At 43.6% G+C, this 20638-nt stretch overlaps 1 protein-coding gene across 7 annotated transcripts in view; it reads left to right on the top strand.

Moving 5' to 3' along the window:
- Window positions 1-20638, top strand: part of RAPGEF6 (Rap guanine nucleotide exchange factor 6) — a 114452-nt gene that overhangs the window by 33337 nt on the left and 60477 nt on the right. For all 7 annotated transcript variants that reach the window (XM_064672250.1, XM_064672245.1, XM_064672248.1 and 4 more), the window contains exons 5-6: window positions 2825-2894; window positions 8429-8572. In XM_064672250.1, the coding sequence (XP_064528320.1) occupies window positions 2825-2894; window positions 8429-8572 (214 nt within the window). The remainder of the gene's footprint in view (window positions 1-2824; window positions 2895-8428; window positions 8573-20638) is intronic.

Below are 20638 nucleotides of genomic sequence, written 5' to 3'. Positions count from 1 at the left end.
CCAGGAAATAATTAAACTTGACCTATTGACTTGTTAATGTGAGTAGTTTAGGATTAGCAGGGTGGGTTTTGTCTTTGGAACTTAATCCTTTTCCGAGTGTTTGGTTGTTGTAAAGTGCCTGATGGAGCAGAAATGATGGTGCCAAGAGTGTGACCTTTGTTCCAAGCACTCTTCTCTTCCTCCTTAGTGTTTACTGCCATTACTTAATTAGCAAATGCTGCAACGAGAGCAGAGGGGAGCTGGACAGTTGCTGAATTTCAGGAATGTGTTTATGTAAAGCAAAACAAAAAGGAAAACAACCCTTCCTCAACCTCGAGGAGTTTGATAAATTGTTGTTACACGACAAAAACACTGTGCTTGAACAACCTGCAGCAGGAAATTGGAGCCTTTTCCCAACTGCAGGAGACATAGCAATAGTAGCAATAATCTGTTTTGTGATAAAACTGATGATGATTATTTCTGTTTTTAAAAAGCTGCAAAAATTGAAACTTCCAGTTGCACACAATTTCTTTAGAATTTTAGTTTTGGGGGGGGAAATCTCTTGTATTTAGCTTTCTGTTGTAAGGAATAGAATTGCAAATGTTTGTAACTTTTTTTCCTTTTTTTTTTTTTTTTTTTTTTGCAACTGAAAATGATTCCATAGCAAAGTTGGTCTCACTTTGCTTTTTGGTTTGTGAAGAAATCCTAACATGGAATTTCAGTTCACCTTGAAGTTGGAACTGACATTAAAAATGACATTTCTATATTTTCTGAACTGAATTAACTTTTTTTATAATAATGAGAGTAGTTTATCCATTCTTTTTATGTATTGCAAATACACAAGACTGTCATGCCTGGATCACATGCTGTGTGGAAAAAGCATGAAAGAAGGCATGAAAATTTTAGCTCTGAGTTTCTTAGTATAGATGTGTGAAAATGCCAGTTTTCTGTGTGAAACCTGTGCTTCTCTGGTCTGGGTGAGAAAATTTTCGTTGTCGTTTATCACTCCATGGCAATCATGTAATTTAAATATTTTTTTTTTTTCCTTCAGTAGACCATTAGCAAAATCAAACTCAACAGTGGAAGCTGCTGTTCCCTTGTTAATCATATTTCTTAATCCTAATGGGATTACACTGATGATTTGTTGGAATATTCTGATGTAACTTGCGTAACTTTACAGTTTCGTAGAATCACGGAATGGTTTGGCTTGGAAGGGACCTTAAAGACCATCCAGTTCCACCCCCTGCCATGGGCAGGGACACCTTCCACCATCCCAGGTTGCTCCAAGCCCTGTCCAACCCTGGCTTCCAGGGATGGGGCAGCCACAGCTTCTCTGGGCAACCTGTGCCAGGGCCTCACCACCCTCGTTGTAGAGAATATCTTCCTAATATCTAAACATTCCCTCCTTCAGCTTTAGTTTAGTCTAGTTTAGTTCTTTCCCTGTAAGAGCACGTATCCTGCAGAAGTTTGGGAGTGCTCCCCTGACACGCAGTTCATAAGCACGAGTCTTTTAAATGTTTTGTCCAAGGTGGTGTTTCACAGATCTTTGCCATCAAAGTGACCATGGCTCAAATCTTGTGTGACTGGAGTTTCAGATGTACTTTCCAAACATAACCTCACTGAAAGCAGATGGAGCCGACCCACTTTTTAAGGATTTGTCTCCACACTTGTCTGAACTCCCTTCTAATTCACACATTAATCCCTGCTTTGCGTTAACTGATTCTTCGGGTGTCTCACCTGCTGGTAGGTGTTAAAATGTGATTGATGTTGACAGCCCGAGTTTGTAACAGCAGCTACAACTGCTGAACTGCTAATGCAGGGCTCAGTCCAGCCACCCCTCTGCTCATCACGGGGCTTGTTCCACGGGACACGGGCCTGGCATCGCTCTCCTGTGGGCTCAGGGAGCGGGTGGGTCGAGCAAACCCACCTCAGGCCAGTGGGCCTGGAAGTGAGGACAAACTCACTCAATATGTGCAGCCAGGTATTCTCAATGGCAGGTGCCACTGCAGGCACAGATGGAGTGAGTTCAGAGGTCACTGGTCTGTGACACACCCCGTGTCCCCCAGCAGTGTCCAGCTCAGCTCTGCTGGCATGGTGCCTTCTCCAGAGGTGATTCCCTAAAGCCACCTCTGGTGGTGGGTGTCCTGAAGGAAGGTGTCTATTAAAGCTGATGAGCTGAAGCACATCAGGTTGCTTTTAGCTGCTCTCCTTAGGTGCTGTATTACACTGCCCATCACACTTGGTCACATTTGTGGTTTTTCACACTTCTTAAAAGAGAGCCCATCACGGTGATACCATCGCCTTGTGATGGCACAATAACCAACACAAAGGCAGAGGTCACAAGTTAAGGCCCAATGTTAGAGAAGAGATTCTCTGTCCTTCCCTTTCCTGGGAGGATGAAGAGGTGACATGGAGTTGAAGGAACTCTCCTTAAAAATGCTACGTGCAAAGTAGTATTTTGGAGTCCTTGGAATTTGCGTATATTTGTTTCTACAAAGCCTATTTAATGTTTAATTAAAATTTACTAGTGTTTTCTTGTCAGAACTGAAATGTGTTATAAGTGATTTTGAGTATCTGCAAGTAATAATGGATTTTACAAAAGAACATTCTTTATATTTAGGCATTACATAGCAGACCATGATGAGCAGTGCTGAATAAATTAAAAAATTATGTTGATGATACTATCTGGTTGGAATTTTTCACACAATAGTTTTCATCAATTTTTTTGTCCTTTTTTTTTTTTTTTAACAACGTGCACCATTGCCAATTATTTTGGTTACTGAAAAGGTAAAATAGGCTGTTCATCTCATTCTTTTTTGTTTGCTTTTTCCCCATCCCACTCTAGTTTTGGCAAGCAGTCTGGAGGAAAGCGAGGATGCGAGTGTATCATATTGGAGCCTTCAGAAATGATTGTGGTAAGACAGATTTTTTTTTTCTCATATGTATTTAAATCTATTGCTGGTTTCAGCAAATTCTTTCTCTTTTACAGCAGAAAGCTTATTGTAAAGTATTCTATAAAATTGCAGCAAAATTGCCTTGATTTCAATTATACCTATGGCTGCTCTCGTAACAGCAGTAGCTATGTAAATTTAATCTAGATGGGTAAATGATGATGATGATTAGGTCATTCTTTCTAAAATTATGCTTACTTGAGTTTCAAAAGCCTAACAGTCACGGCTGAGTTGAGCATTCCTGAGTCAGGCAATGACAGCCTTCTATCCTGAATATTTTATTTACACCCCCATCTCCCATTTCATTGCTTTTAGTGGCCATGTCTGGAAGGAAAAGCCTCCTTCCTCCGAGCCTTTGCAGTGCCACACAGTGTGAAGGCTCGTAGGCAGGAGAAGAAACATGAGTGTGCTTAGCCAGGCTTGAAGGATAAAGGTTTTCAACTTAGTTGTCACCAGCCTTAATGCCCAGGGTTCCTTCTGCTTCTTCACAAAACTTATGATACAGCCAGGTGCACATATAGATGATAACACAGAGTGTTGCTTATAGAGAGTAGCTCAGTCCTTTCCAGGTTGATGTGCACATGCTGTCAGCAGCTGGAATATTAGGATTGCTTTTCCATAGTGCAGCCTGACATTGTGCCCCAGTACTGTGCCTGGGGACACGGGGAGATCTCTTTTAACTTTCATCTTGGATGTTGTTAATGGAGCTGGAACAAAACTGTTTGTTGTGCTGAGAAGCCACGTGTCTGTTAATCAGTCTCAGATCTCCAGACTGCTATTGATTCGGCTGCCTTAGATCTAGATATGGTAACATTAAAACTAATATTTGACAGTGTCTCTTACTCACTGAGTGTGTGAGTATTCAGCTTCTGTAAAAAGTTTGTGTCTCACAGTTCAGTCTAGTGGGGATGTCAGTGGTGTCCTGTACCAAGTACACTTGCTGTCCTTTGTGCAGTGTCAGTCTGACTCTGCTCATGGGCTCTGATACCATCAGTAATATGCTCTTTGCTGCAGCACACACTTTAAGCTGCAGTCTGCCATGAAGTGCAGGTTAAGAGTGCAAGAAGCCTGTCTCCATCCTCTGGAGTGAAACAGTTCATTTATTTTATCCCCAATTACCCAGTCTCTTCTCAAAGCTGGAGTTCTGGGGGGATTTGTGCCTTGAGGGATGGCACAGGACTGTCTGGGTGACAATGTGTGCAGCCATGTCATGGGAATGCCCCAGGCACTCTAGTTTGCTGTGCATTGTTACTGTTTAAATTGCTGCTGTCCAGGGTTTGGGGTGCTGAGTGTTCCCTGGGATTTGGGGTGCTCAGTGCAGTGTCTGGGGTGAGCTGAGCTTTCACCTCAACGCTCCTGGCACCTTGTAGCACAGAATGACAAACACTCACCCAGTTATATTTATTATTAGATATTAGAAAGATATTCTTTACAGTGAGGGTGGGGAGGCCCTGGAATGATTTCCCAGAGAAGCTGTGGCTGCCCCATCTCTGGAAGTGTCCAAGGCCAGGTTGGACAGGGCTTGGAGCAGCCTGGGCTAGTAGAGGGTGGCTGGTGACTGACTCACTGCAAGTGCATTTGCAAGTTTACGTGAAATATTTCATAGGCAAAATATAATATGAAATTCTAAAGAACTACCTACATCCTTCTTTGGTCACATCACCATTGTTGTAAAATAAAAATAAATACAGGAAGATGCTTCTGTGCAAGTGTGTGCTACCAGAAACTGGGCTTATTAAAATATTTTATGGAGGAACTAGTGTTGTGTGTGTAACTTGAGTAGCTACAACTGTGCTGAGTGTTTTCAGAGGAACACAGTGTCACAGTAGCTGGAGAAGCCAGCATTGGCCATGTCAGCAAATTCAAAAGCTGCTGGGTGTTCCTGGAGACAAATGTGCAGCCCAGACAGTTGTTCACTGTATTTTAAATCTCTTGAATTATCTGTAATTGTAGTTAAATGTCAATGAGAGTATAGAGATGCTTAAAAGTATCTTACATTCTTCTCTGGAACTTCAGTATATTAACAGAGTTATTTCTTCATTATTTTTATGTTCATGTTTTATAGGTAAATGTAGCCGAAGGTGCTGTTAACTGTATTTTCTGGGTAGTACTTCAAACAGGGTGAGAAAAAAGCACCAGTGTGGTGATGTGCACCTTGCTAATGATCTGCACTGACACAAGGTGTACTTGAGTTTCATTTCCCTGATTAATTCTTATTAATTTATCTTAATTCTTTTATTTTCTCTCGTTTTTAATTTGCAACATAATAATGAGGTTTAATACGTAATGAATATTTATCTTCAAGCAAAATAATTAGTTGGCTCCTTTAATGGAGTTAAAGAACACCATCATTCCCTGCTGGTGACTGATTTTTTTAAAATTTTTTTTTCCTCTCTGCTGTTACTTTAGAATGTAAATCAGTTTTGTAGTGGGAATCCTCTGGGAACTGACCCATTTTAAAGGCCATAAAATGTGGTCAACTTAAGTTAATGAGGATAACAGATAGTGTGTGAATGGGCATTGTAACTCATATTTTTGGAGGCTGAGCAATCTATTGAATTAATAATAGGCCCATTTATCACTTAAGAAAATGGCCTGGAATTGCAGCATATCTTGGTGTACTGAAGTGTCCTTTCTGTTCCTTGGTGCTTTCACTTCCTTCAGATCTGAGCATTAGTTTCCAGAGGAGCAGTGTGGGGCTTAGAGGTGGAAAGTGTTTCACTGCTGGCTTGGGCTGCAGAGTGAAACTGGGGACAGTCCTCAATTTTTCCATGTGGCAGCCAGTGCCATGGGTGAACCTGGGGATATGGGAGCATCCTCCCAAAAAGGAGGCTCAGGGGGGACCTTCTGGCTCTGCAACTCCCTGGCAGGAGGGGGAGCTGGGGGGGGTCGGGCTCTGCTCCCAGGGAACAAGGGACAGGAGGAGAGGGAACGGCCTCCAGCTGTGCCAGGGGAGGGTCAGGTGGGACATTGGGAAAATTTTTTCATGGGAAAGGTTGTCAAGCCCTGGCACAGCTGCCCAGGTGGAGTCACCATTCCTGGAGGGATTTAACAGATGTGTAGACGTGGCACTTGGGGCCATGGTTTAGTGGTGGGCTTGGCAATGCTGGGTTAATGGTTGAACTTGATGATCTTAGAGGCCTTTTCCAACCTTAACAATTCCATGATTCTATATTGGAACTGAAATAATGAGAAGCAGTCTGCAGGGCAGTGTTTCCGTCGGACCCGGAAGTCTGTTTGCAGCTGGGTCCTCCTGGGCCAGTTCTCCCCAAATTCCTCTGTAGGAGTGTTCATCCAGCTGGGGGGTGAGTGAGGAGGATGACACCTCTCTGCTAACAGAAATTTTTAGTTTTAACCAGTTGAAATCAGGTCTGAGTGAGGGCACCCAACCTGATGGTCAGCTGGACTGAAAATACTGTTGGTGCTGGTGGTCCTCACCTGGGAGCTCTGTGGCATGGAGATCTTTCCTGGTGTCTGATTTTCATGTTGTTTTTGTCAACAGCAGTGCACTAACTGAAGGAAGCAGGTGGTCTCAGTTTCTCAATTTTCAGCACTTGTTTGTTTTGCCTTGGTGCTAACAAATAACTTATTTATGCTCACTTCTTAGTTTTCAGTTAGAACTGTGGAAGAAGAAGAATTTCCCCTTTCACTGAGTGTTTGTTTTACTTGAGTCTTAGAAATACCTGTTAGTTTGGGGCTTCCTAATAATGAGAGTCATCAGTTTTGGAAGAGTTTGTCCAGCCTCCTCAGCAGTTTCAGGTCCAGGTTAGTCTCTTCTGTTGGAGAAGCTCACTGCTCGTTTTAGTTTCTCTGATCTTGTAAGACTGAATGCAGAGAAAAAAAGGATAATGCATTAAAAAATAAACAAGCACAATTTTGGTTGTTTGATGAGTACTAAACCAAACTTCCTGACCTCAGGAAGCCTTCTGTATAATTTGAGAGTACCACTGCTGCTAACTAGAAATCCGTATTTCATGCTGGGTGAAGAAAGGCTTCTGTACAGAGCATCTCACTACATTTTTTGATGATACTAAATGGCCTGATCAAAAGGGTTTTTTATTTCTTTTTGTGTTTCTGCCTGCCTGCCTTGTATTTTTACTCCCTTGCACCATCTTGCTTACAGCAGTGCTGCAGCTGGACAGCTTTGGTCACTGGCCTGTGTTTCACCTTTTCTGGTGAAAAGTGTGGTTGTCTCTTGCGGGGGGAACTTGGCTTTTCTGATTTCTTTTTTCTACAGTACTGTGGTGTGAGCTTCACTCTTCTAACTGTTATATCTTTAACCTGTGTTGTTAATGTCTCTTTTTCTCTATGGAATCAAAAATAACCTACAAGACAAACCCAGCTGCTTACACCTTCCTCTGACCTCAGACAGACTTAGCTGTTTGGAAAAAATTATGTAGAAAGTAGATGTGATCTTGCTTTTGTGATGGTTTAGGTATTTTGGTTGCTTTCCTGTTCCTGTCTGTTAAGTCTGTCTGGGTTTCTTTCCTTTATACCTTTTGAATTTTAATTTTGAGATAATTTACCCGAGTATGTGAAGTGAGGGCTATGTAGGATCACACAGAGGTTCTTCTCCTGTTCCAGTAGTAAAGTCTTAATGTTTAGGATTTTCAAGTGAAAATTGGAGACAGAAAAAAATAAAAATAAGCTATTGAGGACAGTAAAAACCTCAATATAGTAAATACACTGTAGAGAGGCTTCTTGCCCACTGCAGCTATTTGGATGCATGTCTGCTCTGCTTCCTGCTGGGAGATATTTTTCCAAAACATCAAAAGGAAATGGGAAAGGATGAGACTGCTTTTTATAGAAAAAAAAATTGTAACTAGTGAGATAAAAGGTTTCATGTTGGCTTTTGCTAACAAGATACATTTACCTAATTTTTAATGTTTAGTCACAAATAATATTTAACATTAAGATATGGACCAAGTTCCAGTTATTTCTTCATAATCTGCTGGAAGCGATTAGAAAGCAGTATGACATAGGTGAAGCAGCTATTTATAAAAAGCTGGAATATTTAAAGTTGTTTAGCTGTGACTGTTACTAGAAATAAGTTATGCTTTTAAAAATTACACTAATAAAAATGGGATATAATTCAGTCTCTTTGCCAGTTGCAAATACACAAAGAAATGGTGAGTTCTGTGTTGAAGATACGCTTGAAATGAGCAGTGTGTGTAACTTGTGTGATACATGTGGGTGCAGACGGGTTTCTACTGATGAGTGACATTTTTTAGAGGATACGTGGGCCTTTTTTACTTTTTTTTTTTTTTTTAAAAGCACTGTTTCCTGGAAGGAAACTGTGGCCTCCGGCTCATTGTAATGAGCAGTTCTGAGACCCGCAGCCGAGGTTCTCCGAAACGCCCGCGGCCGTTTTCCCCAGAAGGGTTTAACTGCCCTGAACTTATGTTTGCTCCTTCCCCATGAGCTTCCTACGGCTCCACCGGCTCTCGGCGCTATGGAAGAACTGGATGTTTAACCAGGAACCCGAACGTGTCTTTCAGGTGGAGAACTCCAAAGACAATGAGGAAAACATCTTGCAAAGAGAGGTTCCTCTCCGGCAGTCCCGCCGGAGGTACAGGAAGATCAACCAACGGGGCGAGCGCCAGACCATCACAGACAACGTGGACACCAGCAGCTACGTGTCGGTGAGTCTGCTCTGCCCAGCTCCTTGGCATCCTGTGCCCTGCCTGGCTGCTGGCATCTTCTTTTGCTGGCACAACTGGTGAAGTGGAACAGTCCATGCTTGTCTTTTCTGAGACCGCTCTTTGCTGGGGAGCAGTGGAGTGGTTTGGATTTCAACACCGTAGGTAGAGGTGAATTCAGGCACTAGTTAGAAAATACATTGGGTTTTTTTGGTTTAGGGATCTTTGGTCGAGCACTATAAATAAAGTTTAACATGCTCACTGGGCAGAGAAATGGTCATTCTTGGTTTTTTTGGTTTTATGTGGAGTTCTTTTGGTAAGATGTAGGAATTGTTGGATGTAGGATGTAGGTTTCTTTTCTTTCCTTAGTAAATTTGAACTGTGATTTAGAACTGAGTTCATCACAGATGCAGTTCAATACAGCATTAACACTGTCGTACTTGGTCGTGTTTACTTGCTTGAAAGTAGAATAGTGGTAGTTCAAGCATCAAAAAGAGTAACAGCAGCTCATTTGCTGGTCTTAAATAACAGCTCAGACTATAAACTGCACTGTGTTGAAGGCTTGTACTGCTGTGGTTTCATGACCACAATGCTTATGTGAAGGTTTTTCTCTTTACCATTATTCTTCACATGCAAACTTCCTGCTTGGTGGCAGGATATACATCTGATCTAGACAAATTATTTAATTGAAAATAATTGTTCTGGATACATTGATTTGCTTTTAAAATCAAAGGTGAAAACCAGTGCTAATGTTGAAGTACCAACATTGAGTGGTCAATTTCAATTTCTCCCCTTTTTCCCCATCTTCCTTTTCTTCCCCCCAAAAGATACAAAGCCTCTCTCAGTTGATACACTTCGAAATATCTGATATGTGCTTCAGATATGAATTTATAACTTATATAAACTGCTGGTTTTCCTGTATGTTGGTAGTGGTTGGGCCACAGGTGGTGATTTTAGGTCTTGCACAGCAATAATATGTCTGTGACAGGAAGAGACTATGCTGCTTGAAGTTTAACACCCTCTGCCATCTCATTTCTAGAACTGTCACATGTGTTGGATTTTATCATTAGTAAGCCATTGAATTAGTTATTGAAGAAATGAGATGTTGGACCCTGACGCTCTGGGCAGGTCAGCATAAGGCTTTATTAGGAATTAAATTCCAGTCTGTGTATGACAGAATCTATCTCTGTCTCTTTGGTTTTGTGACAGTCAATAAGCACACAGATAATAACTCTCAGATTTCAGTGCTAAGAGGAGGAGAATCCCAGGAACAGCTGATGCCACCTGTGGTGCTTGCCCGGAGGGGTGCGTGACAAGGGACTCGGCATCTTTGGTCTGAGAAAGACCAAGTCACACAGCTTTGTGAATGATTTCAGAGGTTATCAGTTATTGCTGCAAGGACTTGGTGTGGTACATTCAGGGACTGTGATGAGTCAACAAATGATGTCCTCATTAGGATTTTTCTTCTTGTGGATTTACTTTTCTTCATGTTGAATTATTTCCTTGTTATCAGTGATGTGGAGCATCCGTGGGCCTGCACCTACACTTGCTTGTTGCAAACCTGGTGGCTTCTTCAGATCTATGAATGTGTGTATATATATATATATATATATATCTCATCATTTGATGGAAATCAAACAACACATTCCTAAATCTGTTTTAATGTCAGTTAATTAGGAATATATAAGAAGAGTCCTGTTAATGCTGCTAAGTGTTTTCCTGGATGAGTGAGTGCTAAGTGGCAAGGAGTAAACAACCACCTCACTGCTAGCAAATCTGCAAGCTGTTGGGTTTTTAGCAGCCTGAATTGAAATACCAGTCCTTGCTTTGTAGACTGTAAGCTCCTAATTGGAAAGTGTCATACTCACAGTACTCAGGGTAGCAAAAAGTAATTTGTAACTCAACAGACGACTCAGAATAAAAATGTGATAACCAAGCTGCCTGTGTGACAAGTAAATAAAAATTGGGTGCCTATAGTTTTCCATAACTGGTAAGATAATGAATTTTTCTGAGGTATGGTTAGTTCTGTGCCTGGGTTTAACTCCTACCTGGATAAGCCTGCTCGTACATGGCTGTTGGTTCCCAGAGGCCTTGACAAACAGGTTTTATAGTGTAATGCTTGATGTAGCCCATGAGAGAATGGCAGAATCTTAGCATGGTTTGAATTGGAAGGGACCTTAAAGATCATGTAGTTCCAACCCCCTCCCATAGGCAGGGAAGCAGGATAAGGAAGAGGGTTTTTGAGTGAAACTTCCATTTGACAGGAACTTGCAAAAACATTTCTGCCAGAGTGGGAAAACTGTTTACAAACTCTGCAGCAGATTTCCTCTCTGGCATAATGCTAATGAATGAGCGCAGAGTTGTATTTCCCTGTCCAGCCTGTTGCTGAGTGCTCTGTGACAGATGCTGAATGTGTCCTGATGGACCTTTTGTGAGCCCTGTGTGCTCAGGGAGGGCTCAGAGCTTTCCAGCCTCTGCAGGGACTCCAGCTGGGCTCCCATGGTTGATGTTGGAGTACTCAGCATGGCACCATTTAAGTTTTTACTTAAATGCCTAATCTCTCACACACAAGTAGTTTTCTGCTTTCTGAAGAAAACTCAGATCCTATAGGTACTGAAATTCAGTATTGCTTTGACTCAGCTCAGAATATTTCCTTAAATAGAAGATTTCTTGTGTTTGCTTTTAAGGAGAATTATCCATGCAATCTGCATTAACTCCTTAGAATGTAAATCTCTGCACATTAAATATACTGTGTTTATATTTATGATTAAGGTTAATCTATGTTTTATAAAACATCCCCTGTTGGGTTGTGACATGAACTTACACCTACTCCTCACATGGAGCTCCCTGCTTGTTAGTGCTGGAACTTGTTCTGTAGAAAGACCTGATTGGCCATGAACCCAAAACTTCTATGCAGATACTTTAAATAATATTTTAAATTATTGTTACCATCCTTGAAGCTCTTTCCTTTTATGCTTCTTAATTAAGGGAGTTCTAGGGCTTAGTTTAACTGTATATCTTCGTATCTTAAATTTCTTCCCTCCCCTCAGCTGATTGGACTAATGTTAAAAAGGTAAAAAGGGATAATCTGATTGGCTTCTTTGGTGAAGGAGTTGCCATTTAGATGCCTTTACTAAATTTTTGTGGTTCATAGCTGTGTTGTCTCACAAGAGCACTGGTTGTCTGCAGAGTAAGTTTTTGAAGTTTGTTGGGATTTTGTTGTTGGATTGGTTTTTTTTTTCTTCCAAGTAAAACACAGTGAACACATGCTGGCAGTGCTCTCTCTGCTCCCTCAAACCGAGCAGGTCTGTATTTCTGTTTCTGTCTCCCCAGTGATGTGACTCTGTCTGTGCAGTGCCAGTGTGGGCAGTGCCAGCCCTGCTCTCCTGGTGCCTGGGCTCTCCTGCCCCTCCAGGCTGCTCCGTGGCTGTGTTGAGGTTCTGCTAGTGCTGGGATTTTTTCCCTTCTGCAGCACAGCAAGCCAGGCAGATCTGAGGATAAATGTGTGTTTGGCAAATCCTTTTTCAGGATCCCAAGCAGCAGTGCTGCTGAGGAGGGGGCTGTGTCTGGGGGGGTGACAGCCCCGAGCTCTGTGTGCCTGGGGCAGGTCTGAGCATCCCCATAAATTCATCCCATCTCTTCATCCCTGGGCATTTCTGGCCTTCTTCATTTTTGTCACTTATAACTGTGCATCTCACACATCAGCCCTGCAGTGGTGTCCTGAGTGGGGGAGGGAAGGTGGGGCTGGACACATTTGGCAAAAGCTCTTGCTCCAAATGAACAGATTAGGAAGAAATGTGCCACTGGTGTTAATTCTGCCTGCTCTTGCTTCAGACTGATCTGTTAGCTTGATTGCATTTCTTTGTGGTGATAAGCATCCAGGAGCTGGGGTCCTCACAGCAGAGATAAATACTGAGTCATTTCTATTCTTAGTCTAGTTCTCAACCCAATCAATAATGCAACCGTGGTTTTTAATTACAAAAGAAGAAAGTAATTGTGATCATCTCTGTTAAACTATGTCCTAAACTTCTGTGCCCATGCAGCAGGTGCTTAAAAAACTGCAGCCAGACTAACAACAGATGACTTTTTTATGACAGAGCTTTAAAGAAAATAGTTTAATGGTAGTTCTCTGGTGCTTTATAAAAATTAAATTGCTGTTTTGATCTTGGATCAAGTAATAGAAAAGTAAATGGTTCAAGGATTTATCTTCACAAGTACAAAATAAAACCTGAGATAGTAAGTTTTGCATTTATAATTCATGCAGTGTTCAAAACTGAATGGGGTTTAAGAATTTGATACAAATTTCTGTGTGACTCTCAAACCTGTAAACTCAAATCTTTTTTTCTAATTAATGGCTGTGGTCAGTAATCTGAGGTTGTGGACTCCCCATCCCTGGGAGTGTCCAAGGCCAGGTTGGACAGGGCTCCCAGGAGCAACCTGGGATAGTGGAAGGTGTCCCTGCCCAGGGCAGTGGGGTTGGAGTGAGATGATCTTTAAGGTCTCTTCCAACCCAAACCATTCTGTTATTCTGCATATTTATTACCCACATATATTTTTGACAGTTCTCTCAGTGATATTTTTTAAAATGGAGATTATTTGTATCTCTAAAAATAGTGTACATATGATGTAATGCCTATTTCTGTGGAGTTGTGACAACATACTGAATTTTTTAACTTGTTAGTTCATTGTAGAGCAGAATAAAGAAACTGATACCAAACTTTACTAGTAATCCATTTTCTTAGAGATGCAGGGGTTTTTTTTTAAACTCCTGTAAGAGGATCATGAGGTTTAAAAGATTTATTATAATATTGCATTTTACGGGCGGTATCTTAATATTTGCATCATGTAAAAATTGTCCTGGAGCCTTGTAGAAGCATTTATCTTCAGAGAAGTCTGTCACTGCAGACTGCTTGAGTGGCAGGTTTCTTGTTCTTTGATCATTACTTAATGTAATCCTGTCAGAGGCTGGAGGTAGCATGGGGGATCTCACAATTGGAGGGAATTAAGTCACATTTCAATATGCTGGATCAAACCCATTAGGTGCTTTACCATTACTAATCCTTTCCTTTTTAAATGCTGTGAAACACTGTGGGTCTCTTATAATCTATTTTTAACTAGCAGGTAAATTTGCTGAAATGGTCCCTTTTATTGATCTAAACCACCTAAGACCGACTTAAAGCATGTCTCCAGCTGCCTCTTGCCAAACCTGGGCACAGCATCACTGGCTTCTGTTTTTTTGGAATATCAGTTAATTTTAATGAGGCTGTGGCTGATCTGTGAGTGGCTGAAATCAGTGCTGCTTGAGCTGGAAGATGGTTCTCTTTGCAACTCATTGGTTTTTACTGAGTTTATGTCCACACTTCCTCTTTTCGATGCTTTTAAAAAATGCTTGACAGAATTTTAACTTCATTGACTAATGACAGGCTGAGAGAGTTGGGATTGTTCAGCTTGGAGAGGAGAAGGCTCCATGGAGACCTTAGAGCACCTTCCAGTGCCTAAAGGGGCTCCAGGAGAGCTGGAGAGGGACTTTGGAGAAGGGATGGAGGGACAGGACAAGGGGGAATGGCTTCCCACTGCCAGAGGGCAGGGTTCATTGGGATACTGAGAAGGAATCCTTCCCTATGAGGGTGGGGAGGCCCTGGCACAGGTTGCCCAGAGAAGCTGTGGCTGCCCCTGGATCCCTGGGAGTGTCCAAGGCCAATTTGGACGGGACTTGGAGCAACCTGGGCTAGTGGAAGGTGTCCCTGGCCATGGCAGGGGCCTTGGGACTAAATGGTCTTTGAGGTCGTTTCCAAGCCAAGCCATTTTGGGATTCTATGAATCGAAGGTGAATTTAGGTTTTGCTGAAATCCATGGGTCTGGCAGTGCCCTCAGAGGGCACAGACATTGATGTCATCCATATCTGTCTGGAGGTGGTGTGTAATGCAACGAGATAGTGCAGGTTCCTTCTTCCTGAGCTTGTTTGTACAACAGCAGGTTTTTCATAGTCTCCATCTCTAGTTTTGTGTGGCCTGGTGTGATCCCAGCCCGCAGGGGCTCAGGAGCAGCTCTGTGCCTCCGTGAGCCAGGCACCCTGCAGGACAGGACCCCGTGTGTGCTGACACTGGCTGCAGCTCCACTGAACTCCTGCCCTTTTCAGTGTTTTCCTTGCCCCTGTGATGAGAAGGAGCTGTGTCTGCAGCGTGTTCACTTCCTGCGTGGGCCCTGTGGGTTTGCTGTGGGTGCGGGTGCAGCATCCGCCCCGTCTGCCGGGGAGAGGAGGGGCACGGGGATGGAACCCCCGCCTTTCTAGGGGGGGAAATCACTGTTAGGCTGGGCTTTGTGGGTGGGGGAAGAGCCAGGGAATTAGGTAGTGCTTAAGCATGAATGGTGTAGAGGTGTCTTTCCCAGGCCAGACAGCTGGGGAAGGGTCCGGAGCACAAGGCTGAGGAGCAGCTGAGGGAGCTGGGGGGGCTCAGCCTGGACAAAAGGAGGCTCAAGGGGGACCTTCTCACTCTCTACAGCTGTCTAATAGGAGCTCATAGCCAGGTGAGGATTGGTCTCTTCTTCCAGGTAACAAGTGATGGGGTGAGAGGAAACCAGGTTGCACCAGGCAAAATTTAGATTGGATGTTAGGGAAAATTTTTTCATGGAAAGAGTTATAAAGCACTGGAATAGACTGCCCAGGGCAGTGGTGGAGTCACCATCCCTGGAAGTGTTCAAAAAACGTGTGGATATGGCACTTGAGGACATGGCTTAATGGTGAATGTTGTGGTGGTGCTGCACTGGCACTTGAACTCGATGATCTCAGAGGTCTTCCCCAGCCTTAATAATTCTGTGATTCTGTGATTCTACTGCTTCACTGGTGGAGCTGGAAACAACCTCTGGCAGGGTCCTGCTGGCATCCATCATGGGAACCTGTGCTCGGCATCCTGAGCTCGCCCTGCTCTGCTGAGCTGCCCTCGGGCTCTTCCCTCTGCTTTTGGGAGCCAGGGGAGAATTGCCAAATGCATGTTCGCTCATATTTTATTTTACATATTGATTTTGTCTGCTCGTTTTGTCAGCACTGTTACTGTCAAGGGCTCCTTGAAAGTCTGCCGCTGGTTATGGTGGTCATTAGCAAAACACCAATCCTCAAAGTGTGCCGTGCATTAAAAATCTTCCAAGGAATTTCCATAGGCCACTGGTGTTTCCCAAACCAATTAATGAGCGTCTGCAGTTTCCAATGAGTAATGACTTCAATAGGCTGCATACAAAATACGAAAATACTTAATGAAAATACTGCCCTTTGGTGAAAATCTGGGTTTTTCACATGAAAATTTTATTTTTTTTAAACTAACAACATAATGCAGCATGTCAAATTCAGTTTATCCATAAACTTACAGTCGGTTTTCAAAACTTACTTTTGGGAGTTTCCCTGAAGACTTTACAAACTCGACAAGCAGGTTAAATATAAACTGTGAATTACAGGAATCACCTCAGTTTGGAGGTGACGTGCAGCTGTGTAACGGCATTTCAGAGTGATGCACAAATGAAACTACATCAGACTGAAACTAGGGGGGATTTATTTTAAGCAGGCACCTGTATTTACTGAAATCTGGCTGCTGGCTGTAGAGTACAGCCCTTCCCGTGGCCTGTGGGAGAGCCTGTGGTGCTGGGTGATGCCACCGTGTTGGGATGTGACATCATTCTGCTGCAGGACAGATGGACACACACTGTCCTGCCCTGCCAGGCTGAGGCTTCGGTCCTGGAACAAGGTCCTGAGTTGCTGTTAGGGAGAGCTGCACTGGGAGGTTGCTAATACAGCTGATTGCCCATCTTTCCTGCTCTTCAAGACCAGGCTGGACAGGGCTTGGAGGAACCTGGTCTAGTGGAAAGTGTCCCTGCCCATGGCAGAACGGTTGGAACAAGATGAGCTTTAAGGTCCCTCCCAGCCTGTTCCATGATTCCTGTCTCACAGACTGTATTTTTAAACCTTTCTCCATCTCGAGTAAGATGAGCACTAAGTTGTACAGCTGCTCTCACCTCATGTGCTGGGGTGATGATGGGCCCCCTGACCCCAGCATTGTCCTGCAGCAGATTTGAGTGTTTTCCGCCCCCTGCTCAGCAGAGCAGCAGAACTGCACTTGTTTGTGATAATTCAAGAAAAACTTGTGGATATTTTTACATTTATTTCCTACTTGCAGTCCAAACACATCAGTGTTTGTACAACTGAACACTTTTCACCAGGAAGCCTGGAACTGTTTGGAAGCAGATCCTGAGCACAGTCTGTCCTTCGCAGAGGAATCATCTGACACCATTAACTGGCATCAAACTGGAGAGCTGCTCAGCCCTTGACCTGAGCTGGTGCTGGCAGTGCTGTGGGAGGGATGTACTCTTGTGCCAGCTCGTGGCAGAAGAACCTTTTGAAACTTCTAAATATTTTGCAAATTACCACCCCAACAAGCAAGAATTCAAGTCCTTATTAGTGTGCTCTCCACACAACAGCCAGTTATCTGTTCCTTCCTCCTCCTTTTACCACATAGACAAATTTACACTGTGGTAGAAATTAACTCAGTTCCTTGGAAGATGTCTGAGAAAATCTTTTATATAGCATTATCAGGGAGTTAATCTCTGTTTTGATGGACCCTGAGGGGCTGGGTGGCAGTTCCAAAGCCATTAATTCTTTATGAGCAGCCTCTTAGGCAAACTAGGCTGAGACAGATGCGTGGGGGTTTTGCCCAGTGCTCGTAACTGCGTCGCTCGGGGGTTGGTGGGAGAACAGTGCTCTGTGCTGGGGAGAGGGGTTTCAGTCTTTTTGGAGACTTAAAAACCTCGTGTTTGAGTTGCAGTTCTTTGTCAGATCCTTGTTTTTAACATTGTTTCAGTCTCTTGAAATGACATATTGGGTGACTTCTTGCAGGAAGCCGACAGGGCAGCAGCCAGCAAGCTGGTTGCCTGCGTGCAGGGAGATGGTGGCGTGCTTGGAGCTGGTTTTTATTTCCTGTCTTCCATCTGGGCTGTTTCTGTCCAATATGCTCTACTCAAGAGGAGCAGCCTGGTTGTATTCTCATTTGTAGCCAACTCAACCTTTCACTTGGGTTTAGGTTTCTCCTGCCTTAGAGAGAAGTAGTCGTGTGAGGGGTTGTTTTTTTATGATAGCATTGTAAGGTTGTAAGTTGGAGTTGTTGGATTGAATGTCATATAATGCTGAAGGACTTCTTCAAAGGGCTGTGAGGGTGTTGTCTTCAACTTTGTTTTCAAGGTAAAATGGATTTCTGATTTAGAATATGGAAAATCACATCAACTTAGACATGTTCTTTGTAAACCTCATGGACCAACTTAGAGACTGGGAATATCCTGAGCAGTTTCCAATAAAAATCACCATCAGAAAATGTCAGCACATAATGCAAGCATTTGGGTGCCCTGTTTTCCTTGGAAAAACCTGGCATGGAAACAACTGCCTGTACAAGAGAATAGCTAGAAGAGTATCTTTGGTTTTGGCATAGAACTGATTGCTATCTAATGACATTTAACAGCATTTGTAGTTTTATATTTGATATGTGGCATCCTTCTTAATAGGGATATGTCTGACAGATAAAATACTTGACTGAATACCATCGCTCTGTCTTAATTCCTCATTGATCCTTACTTTGTTCTTGTAAGGCAGAGTTGCATTCTATCACTGAGTATTAAGTCTTGTTCTCATATGATGAAGTTTTTAGTTTGAGGTAATGTAGCCACGATGCTTGTGTTGGCTGTATGATTTTGGTTTTGTTTTCTTTCAAGTCTGGTTAGCAGTTGTGGTTTGTCATCGTGGTGTGCAGGTATGGCATCACACTCACCCCCTTGGTTTATCTGTTAAGATCAGTTCTCACTAGGTGAGAATAGCTGGGCTTTTCCTGCTGTTTTACCCTCAGTGGAGGAAGGGACCCCAAATGATGGTGGGGAAAAATTTCTCTGAGCATACTCAGCTTTCCATTTTTAAAGGTCATAAGGTTGGATTGTATGAGAAAATGAGAAAGTTTGGGCATCAGGGCACTGTGATGCTCCACCTGATGAGGGGAGCCCTGCAGAGCTGCTTTAGGGTCTGTGCTGTGCTTCCCCAGCATGGCTGATCTGGGCATCCACATCTTGGGATCTGGAGACCCCGGGTGCCTCACCCACCCTGTTATCCCTGTTCACTCTGATACTGAGCCGGGCTGGTCCCAGCCTGGGTCCAGGGACAGCAGAGCTGTCTGAGAATGAAGTTATGCCCGAGCCCAGGCAAGTCTGTCAGGGTAGGACTCCTCCCAGACACAGGGTAGGACTCCTCCCAGACACAGGGTAGGACTCCTCCCAGACACAGGACTATTGCTGGGACAGCAGTGTCCATGAGATGCTGTGCCTGTGTCACATATGCTCTTCAAGCTGGATGCACTGACCGCTAATGAGAGTGGACTGTTCAAAGTCACCCTTGCTTAGAGAGGAATTTTGAAATTTGGTAGGAGGAGTCAGATCCCTCCCCACTTCCTGCTTGCAGGTGTCCAGTTTAGTGTTAATCCTCAAGAATAAAGACAGAAGAAATATTGGAAGTGGCATTTTAATGATTTTTTTTTTTAACCTCTTCTGTGAACTTAATGCGTTATTCTCAAGGTCATTTAATCAGAGACTCTTTTTCTTGTGAGAGGTGTGTTGGTACTTTATGTCCTAAATAGTCTTAATCTGTTTGGTTTAACTTGAGATTTAACATTTTAATAAATGGGGGAACAAAAAGCGGTATTTTGTATTGGCTTTCATATCAACTTTTGGGGGATGAGAAGATATGTATCTTGGTAGGCTTTTTGTATTCCTGGCTTCCCAGGCTGGTGGCAGATGAGGAAATCACGGCCAGATCTGTGTTAGGTTTGGGCTGTGATGTCAGTTTTGAGACTAGATTGAGGGTGTGTTTAGTGAGCAAAACTCTGAATGTGTTTGGAAAATTTTGCCGTGGGATATTAAAGATTTCGTCCTTTCAGTGTCTCTGGGTGGATTCAATCCCACAAACTGACCCTATGTGGTTGGTATCCCTACCTTTTCATCACCAGGGATTTTTGGGTTGCATACCTTCCCAGACTTCCCCACCCTGTGCCGAAATGAGATGGCAGGCAGGAAGGGAGGAGCGTGGTGTGAATCAGCTCGGCTCAAACCCTAGCAAGGAACTTTGAGTCTGTAGCAGAGGGGGCTTCCCCCTTCCCCCCCACTGCTGTCCCTGTTTGCCATGCGGCTCATGCTCTGCCCAGCTCTGCAGAGCGTGTGTGCCGAGACAGAGCTGCAGGGGAGAGCTGCAATTTATAAACATGTTTAAGAAAGTATTATACACCATATAAATCTGAATTGCTGCAAGTAGGAGATGACCTTTCCCTGCTTAACGCGGCAGCTGAAAAAAGATGGTCGGGGTAGTGCGAAAGCGACGGAGAAATCCAATCCATGGTGCCTTTTTATTGTTCCTCCTGTGTTGCTGGTGCTATATTTAGAAGCTTACATCACTTCAGGGATGATGACAGTCTCTGCCCTCCCTCTCCCGCTCCCCCCCCTCCTCTCCCTCGCTCCTTCCCTTAGGATGGATCGTGTTTTCATACTACTTATGAGTCCTACAGATCTTTGGGTAGGATTTTTCTGCAGCCTGTTAGCGAGAGCTGCTGTGGAAAGTGATGTACGTGGGGATGTGATGGCACCACGGAATGTCACCCTGGAGGGGAAGGGGAGCCCCGGGTGCTGCTTTCCCTGACTCCTCTTCCTAAAAGGGTCAGGAACAGGGTGGAGGGTTGTATTCTCTTTTCTTTATCCCTGCCACGACAGTACTGTGAATCATTTATGGTGTGTAAGTTCAGTGGTGGGGAGAACTGGGAGCAGCATGGCAGGGGCTGCAGCTGGCTCTGCCTCCTGAACCCCTCACTCCCCATTGCCTGCCTGTCCAAAAAGCTTTAAAGTACTCAGATCTATGGAAATAACCTCTCGATGAAGGTGCCCTTAATGCTAAAATATTTCTGCATTATGCCACTGCGTTCGGCAATTCCCGCTCACAAAACTGTATTAAAATGAATTATTTTAGCCTGAAACATCTTTGCCCGAGTGTGTGCGGTGACAGAT

This window comes from Pseudopipra pipra, chromosome 15 (assembly GCF_036250125.1).
Source record: "Pseudopipra pipra isolate bDixPip1 chromosome 15, bDixPip1.hap1, whole genome shotgun sequence".
Lineage (NCBI taxonomy): Eukaryota > Metazoa > Chordata > Aves > Passeriformes > Pipridae > Pseudopipra > Pseudopipra pipra.
Note: the sequence above shows the minus strand (reverse complement) of the source record. Positions and strands in the feature narration are given on the sequence as shown.